Source organism: Elephantulus edwardii, unplaced genomic scaffold, assembly GCF_000299155.1.
Source record: "Elephantulus edwardii isolate Elephantulus edwardi_28Jun2011 unplaced genomic scaffold, EleEdw1.0 scaffold00345, whole genome shotgun sequence".
Taxonomy (NCBI): Eukaryota; Metazoa; Chordata; class Mammalia; order Macroscelidea; family Macroscelididae; genus Elephantulus; species Elephantulus edwardii.
Genome location: NW_006400095.1, coordinates 1,576,737 through 1,584,524, shown reverse-complemented (window position 1 = coordinate 1,584,524; position 7,788 = coordinate 1,576,737). Strand labels below are relative to the sequence as shown.

General features: G+C 41.5%; 1 protein-coding gene across 1 annotated transcript in view; it reads right to left on the bottom strand.

The window, feature by feature from the left end:
* Positions 1 to 5,838: 5,838 nt before the first annotated feature.
* AASS (aminoadipate-semialdehyde synthase) overlaps positions 5,839 to 7,788 on the bottom strand; it is a 51,683-nt gene continuing 49,733 nt past the window's right edge. Inside the window, exon 23 of the mRNA XM_006901797.1 lies at positions 5,839 to 5,957. Coding sequence (XP_006901859.1) covers positions 5,839 to 5,957 — 119 coding nt within the window. The remainder of the gene's footprint in view (positions 5,958 to 7,788) is intronic.

Genomic DNA, 7,788 nt, shown 5'->3' with positions numbered 1-7,788 from the left:
TCACATGACTTCCACCTCCTTTCAAGGATTTCTCCCAACTTAAGAAGAAATTTCGTTTCATCACTAGGTTTTTAATAATGCAAGCATATTTTTTTTCTTTATTGAGGTTACTGGGTTTCTGATCAAGTGGAGGGGGGGGGCTTGTTTCACCCTGTGCCAATTTCCCCAAGAATCTGGCTCCGACCTCAAACTGTTGGAGCCAAGTGCTGGCTTCTGCTTTAGTCGTGCCTGGCAAGAGCCCAGAATAATCTTCCATCAAAGACAGACAAGAGGAATGTCAACTTGGCTTCATCAGACTCACAGGCTGGGGAGTGGGATCCCCAGGGCTAACGAATTTGTTATCTAGCAGTGTGGCACTCATTGTCAACCAACATAAAACTGGAAGACTCTAGAAGCTTTCTGTTGTATTATACCAACTTAAACTTAACTTACCAAATTGGGACTCTTGTTGTAATTCCTGCTAAGAAATAAAAATTAAGAGTTGTTGTTGTTGTTGATTGCCTTCGAGTTAAGCACGACTCATAGTGACCTTATGAACAAAAGGCCTGAAGCCCCTCTACAGCTATTAACATTTATCACAGTTCATAGAGTTTCCAGAAAGATTTTATTTAGGAAGTGGATGCCACTCCTGCTTCTAAACATGTCATAGTGTGTTATTTTTTTTATAAGCCAATGAGTCGCTTGTGATTTATAGTGACCCTATGTACAGTAGCTCTGAACCCTTCCCTGTCCTGAGCCAGTCACGCTAATTCTGACACAGCAACCCCTATCACCAGTTACTTTATCAGTCTATCTCATCCTGGGTTTCCCTCTCCTGCGCTGTCTCTCCACCTTTCCAAGCATAATGTCCTTCTCCAACGACCAATCTCTCCTGGCCACGTGCCCAAAGTGAGGCAGAACTTCAAAATCCTAGCCTCCAAGGAAAGATTTGGCTTCATCCTCTTGAAGACAGACCTATTTGTTTTCTTAGTAGTCCATGGTATGTTCAAGACTCTTCTCCAGCACCACAACTCGAAGGAATCTATTCATATTGTCATCTTTAGTCATTGTCCAACTCTCTGAAGCATAACAAGTAATTGAGAAGACCACGGCCTGGATTAGGCGCACCTCTGTATCTAGACTGACGTCGTTGCTCTTCAGCGCTCTGGAGAAGTCCATGACAGCAGATTTTCCCAATGCAATTCATCTTCTGATTTCCTGACTGCTGGTGTTAAGAGTGTTGATTGTGGATCTGAGCAAGGTGTAATTGCTAACAACCTCAATCTCTTCTCCATCTAATATGGTGCTGCCAATTGGCCCAGTGGTGAGAATCTTATTATGGGGAAAATCAAAATGGGGGGAAAAAAGGAAGTTACTATATTAGCTGCTAGGTATGCAGCTCTGGTGGAATAGTTCGTAGTGTTAAAAGACCGCACGATTCCGCTGGTTCAAATCCACCTGGGCCTCTCATGGAGGATGAGTAGTCACCTCTCATGAGATTTACAGCCTTGGAAACCTGATGGAGGGGAACCAAGAGTCAGAGCTGTCTCGAAGACAGTGAGCTTGATTAACAAGTACTGTTCTAGAAAAGTTCATTTTCCCCTGGAATCTTCCCAAAGGGGTTCACTCACACACTCATCATTGTCTTTGAGTTGACCCAACTCAGCGGACCCTCTAGTGAGTTCTGTAAACCATACAAAAGGAGACTGCTCAGCTTTCTCTCTTGGAGACACTGGTGGATTGAAACCACCAGAAAGGTTGCACCTGAGGGTTAGTAATGCCACTCCTCAGGGATTCTGCCAGCGGAGTTCAGCTGACGTAAATGTCGATTCACAGCAAAAAGTCAACAGATGTAAGCCATTAGAAAAGCCGTGATTAATGCACACCCATGTTTATCGCGGCTTTGTTCACAGTAGCAAAGAGTTGGTAACAACCCAAGTGCCCATCAACAAACGAATGGATAGAGACGCTCTGGTATAGTCACACAATGGAATACTATGCAGCATTGAAAAATAAGGAACTCATGAAATATTAATGCAAAATGGATGACCCTGGAGGACATTATGCTGAGTGAAATATCTCAGTCACAAAAGGACAAATATCATATAGGGCCACTTGTAAAACAGGATTGACATCAGGATTGAGGAAAGACAGAAAAGGAGGGGAGGAATGATGTATATTGCATTGAAACAGATGAGGGAGAGAACTGTTTAAAAGGGATATATGAATGGGTATTCTTGTCATTACAGAAGTCCAGAGTGAAGGCTGTACAGTGGAGTGGACTTGAAGGGAGGGACTGCATAACAATGAAAGAGTTTTTCTTTTCAAGGAGAAGAGTGGATTTGGGGGGTAGGGGTGGGCAGGGAGAAAAGTGCAACAATGAATAACTGGAAACCCTAAGTCTTTGTAAACTTTCATTAAAATTAATTTTTTAAAAAAAAAGCCGTGGTTAATGTTGACTCGTGGTAACCCTATGTATGCAGAACAGACCTGCATTACATATGGTTTTCAAGCCAGCTTTTCAAATCTGCTTCTGAGGCACCTCTGGGTGGGTTTGAACTTCCAGACTCATGGCTAGTAGTTGAGTGCAACCACTCGTGCCACCCAGAAATGCAAGAAAAAGAATATAGCATAGAAGAGGAAGACTAAGATTTTGTGTGACAAGGCAAACCATGCACTGTATTTAAGCCGATGTTAATCACTGCCTGCAGATTAAAGATTTACATATATATCATGACAATTTTCCACTGAAAGTTGGTAACAAATTTTGGGTCATTTGGGTCTAATTACATGTTTGCAGGGACTTTTTAAACTAGTGTTTCTAAGAACCAATTCCTTTCTTTAATTCTCATAAAGGAATTATATGGCTACCCTCGAGATGTCTGAAAAGTCAGATACCTTGGAATTTTATCAAGAATTTTGGTTGTCTTCAAACAACTATCGAATTTCAATAGTAAGTCATGTGGGTTTTAGATGTCATGAGTTGGATCCAATTCACAGTTACCTGATGTACAACAGAACAAACACTGCCCACACCTGGACGGACTTCACAATCAATGTTACACTTGAGCCAATTACGCAGCCACTGTCTCAATCCATCTCACCGAGGGGTCCTCTTTTTCGTGGACCTTCTCCTTTAACAAGCAAGAGGTCCTTCTCTAAGGACTGGTATCTCTTGATAATGTGTCCAGAGTAATTTAAAACAAGTGTCAAAATTCTTGCTTCTAGGGAACATTCCAACTATACTTCCTTCCTGATTTCTTCATTCTTCGGGCAGTCCCTGGTATAGCCAATATTCTTCACCAACACCGTAATTTGAAGGCGTCTATTCTTTGGTCTTTCCTCATTGTCCAGCTTTTATGTGCTTATGAGGTGAGTGAAAATACCATGACTTGAGTCAGACACATCCTAGCCCTCAAAGACACATGTTTACTTTTTAATCTTTTAAAGTGCTCTTTTGCAGCAGGTTCACCCAGTGAAATGTAGCATTTATTTTCCTGATTGGCCCTCACTCTCTTCCTCTTACATTCTGATTTTGCTGCTCTGGGTTCTCACCCATCATAAGACACCAGGACTGGCATGTGTTTTTTGTTTTGTTACAGCTGAGTGCCATTGAGTCGAGTACAACCCAAGAGACAATCCTGTATTATCTTGTCCTTAATGGATGTGTATCTATAAAGCAAAATGTTGCTCCCTGGCCATTCCCACGGAAGGAAAAAAAATCCCAACAAATTGTAATTGTAAGTTAATCATTTTTATAACAACTTGAGATAGAGTTCACATATCAGGTAATTCAAACATTTACAGTATACAATTCAAAGGTTTCTGGTATATTCACAAAATTGTGCCACTATCACCAGTCAACTCTAAAATATTGCTATGGACACACAAAGATGCCCCATGCCTGGTAGTCACGCCTCATTTGCCCCACCCCTCCAGTCCTAGACAACCAGTCTCTAGAAATCTGCCTTAGGGCACTTCAGAGAAGAGATCAGACAGTACGTGGTCTTTCTTGAGAAGTGGTTATTGTTTCTTTTCCTCATAGTGTAATGGTGGGAGGTTCATTTATGCTGGAGCATATATCACCTCATTTCTGTTTTAACTGTCAAATAACATTCCATGATATAGCGGTACCATCTTTTGTTATCCACTTATTAGCATACAGCCATCTGAATAGTTTCCATTTTTAGCTATTACATATATATGCGGCTATGAATATTTGTGTAGAAGTCATTGTGTGAACATGTATTTTTAATATTCTTGCACTTTATACCTAGGAGCACAATTGCTGAGTTACATGATCTGTTTATGTTTGACCTTAAGACAAATTGCTAGACTGCTTTCCAAAACAGCTGTTTAACCTTTTACGTTCTCATCAGCAGGAGATGAGCATCCCAATTTCTCCTCACCATTCCCAGCTTCTCCCCATGGTTCCCAAAGATAGCAGCAATGTTTGTCCGCATCTTTTTTCATATGCCCACCTTGGCTGGCACGAAGTAGATTCTCACAGAGGGTTTGACTTGCTTTTCCCTGACGGTTAATGATATTGAGAGCCTTTTTGTGTGCTTATCGGTGATTTACGTATTTTCTTTAAAGATACGGCTATGGGATCTTTTACCCACAGGTTAAAAGAGTTATTTACCATTAAGTACGATGCTAGCTATAAATTTCTTACAGCCCTTTTTTATGAAGCTGAGGCAGTTTCTTTCCACACCTGGTTTGTGCAGTGCTCCTGTCAAAATCAAATCAAACCAAGTGACATCTAGTTGGCTCAGATGCATGGTAATCCCGTGCATTTCAGAACAGAACTGAGCCACATGGTTTTAAATGGCTGTGATCTTTCAGTTCATTAGGGCTGTTCCTGAGGCCCCCTCTGGGTAGATTCAATCCACCAACCTCTCAGTAAGAAGCCAAGTACTTAACCATTCACGTGGGACAACTTGTATCATGAATAAAATTCCCTGCCACCAAGTTGGCTCCAATTCATGGCTACCATCCATCAAGTTTCAGAGGCTGAAAATCTTTAAGATTGCAAAAGGGAGCTCTGGTGACTTTAGGGGCAAGAAGCTGCACTGCAAACCCGAAAGTGTACGGTTCGAATCCACGAGATGCTCTGTTGAAGGAGGAGGGGCAATCTCCTCCTGTGCCAGTCGGATATGATTCGATGGTACACACAAGAAAGAGGCGGAAGGATTACATGAGATCATTCTTTCAAGGAGCAGCTGGTGGATCAAAAACACTGACCTTATGGCGAGAAGCCCAATACATAACATACTATGCCACTTAGAGATGCTGAATCCACCAAGGGCTTTATCTGTATCTCTTTTGTGATGGGTGTGTGTTGTGCCATGTAATTTTATCTATTCCCTTTTCCAAACACTCATGAGAAAACTACAAAGAGTGATATTTACTAGATAAGTCATAATTTTTACAAAATAAAATAGCACTATTGCAAAACCTGTAAACTAAAGATATCAAACAGAATCCAATTGAAAAAAAATATAAAAATACAGCTGCATGAAGAAATTTTTCTGGATAGATAGGTAAACATGATCTGTTGATTACAAAGACGCTTAAGAGAAAAACAGTGGCACAATAAATTAGCAATTTGCACAATCATCATGACTTTTATATACATGGGGGGGAATACATAGTTGAATTCTTAAAAGTTATCTATTATTAGCATCTCCTTGCTACAAATGTTTTCAGAATAAAACATAATGTCTATCGTAAAAACACCATTGTAATGTCTTAATCAGAATATCTCGTGCTTTCTACTTTTAACCAGGACATTAGTAAGCATGTTAACCACACGAATGTTGAGAGCCGTGTTGCCTGTGTGAAAAACAGGATGTCCCCTCACGGTCTGATCACGCTCTGCGTGGTATATATTATGCCTTCTGCTTTAATGCGCTCCAGGATTGGTTCATAGATCGCCTTGGAAAAGGGGCCTATCAGGCCTTTGGCTTGAATATCACCTAAAAGAAAGCAAGTTCATAATTACCACTTTCAAGGTGATCGTACAAGTTCCCTTCCACAGCAAAAGTTTCCACATGGAGGGCATCACCCTAGTAATAAACCTGGAGTCAGTGACTTGCTGGAGACCCAGGCATTTAAAAATAGCTTCTCTAAGAGAATACGCCATCCCCTTTTCCTTATGAATCAGGGTGAAGTCTCTCTCAGGGAGGAGTGATAGGGAATGGCAAAGGACACACCGACAAAGGAGATTAATCAGAACTGACTTTGACAAGCACTGTGGCAATTGGACAATTAAAATAGACATTCGGATGGCGGGGAAGAAGAACAAACTGGGGAGGAGGGTAGAGAGAATGGTGCAGCAATGAAGGAATGAAAACCCCAAATCCCTGTAAATGTTCATTAAAACTAATAAAATTTAATTTAAAAAATTAAAAAAAATAAAAATAGCTTCTCCCATGGCTCCTGCTACATTGTGACTTAATCAGCACTCTGAACCAAAAGGGATTCATTTTCCATCAGAAGCACCGCTGGAGTGAGTGACAAAATGTGGACACATAACTGCATTGACTACCGCCAACAGGACCTGAAAGTAAACTGTCAGCTTCATTGCGGATATAATTTTTTTTTTAAATGTAACAGCACTAACAGAATTCATCAACGTCAAAACAGTTATATAGGTGCTGGCATTGGATGGGGCTTATAACTGAGACCATAAGTCTGAGTGCTGCCCTTCCAGGCTGTATGACCTCATGCCATGTCACCATTTTTTGTTCTAAAAAAGTTTAAATAAATTTCTTTAGTCAAACTATAGAGGCAGTTTCACTTGTCAAATGTCAACATATAACAGTATGGTAGATACATTTTCTAATTTCTTTTTCCCAGGCGTTCATGTTTTCTGGTTTCTTCTTGCTCTATCACAAGAACCCAATGGTACCTTGTATTCACAGGTACTGCTTACTGAAGATATAGGCCATCTAAACAGGAGAAGGGAGAGCTGAAGTTTGAACTGAGTCTGAAAGTTTTCTGGATCAGAAATACCAGGGTGGGGGATGAAGATTAGTAAAATCTGGTGCATATTGTTGAAAAGTATCTGTGAGTATATGCTGCTGTGTAAAAATGACTAGGGAGCTCTGGTGGCCTAGTGTTAAGAAGCGGCACTGCAATCCCAAAGACATGTGGTTTGAATCCACCAGCTGCTCTGGGAGATGAATGACTGCCCTCCCATGTGATCTTCTGGCCCTGAAAACCTGGGTCAGTCCCAACTGCAGCACCCAACAACAACAACAACAAGATGCCAACAAAATAGCAAAAAATAAGCAAGAATGGGGTCACTCTGCAGAGGAAGGAGTAGATGCCTTATCCTGCTTAAGCTTCACCATGGCAGAGTGGATGAGGGTTGAAATGATTCGCTAGAAACATCAGGAAATGGGCTCAGCGATTCTAGCTTGACTAACTTGTACCCTATCACTCGGTGAGTTAGTTGGTTGTTGTTATGTGCCATCGATTCGCTTGTGACTCATAGCGACCCTATGTACAAGAGCCCTAAACGCCATTCTATCCTGTGCCAACCTCGCCGTCTCAAACACACTCATTCCTACCACCCCAGTCACAGAATCGATCCATCTCATAGAGGATCTTCCTCTCCTGTGCCGTCCCTTCACCCTCCCAAGCATGACATCCCTCTCCAAGGACCAGTCCCTCCTTGCAATATGTCCAAAGTATGTCAGATGAAGCTTCAGAAGCCTTGACTCCAAGGAGCGTTCTGGCTTCACCCTCTCCAGGACAAACCTGAGTTGGTAGCTGAGCTATTAATGAAGTCGGACCCATCAC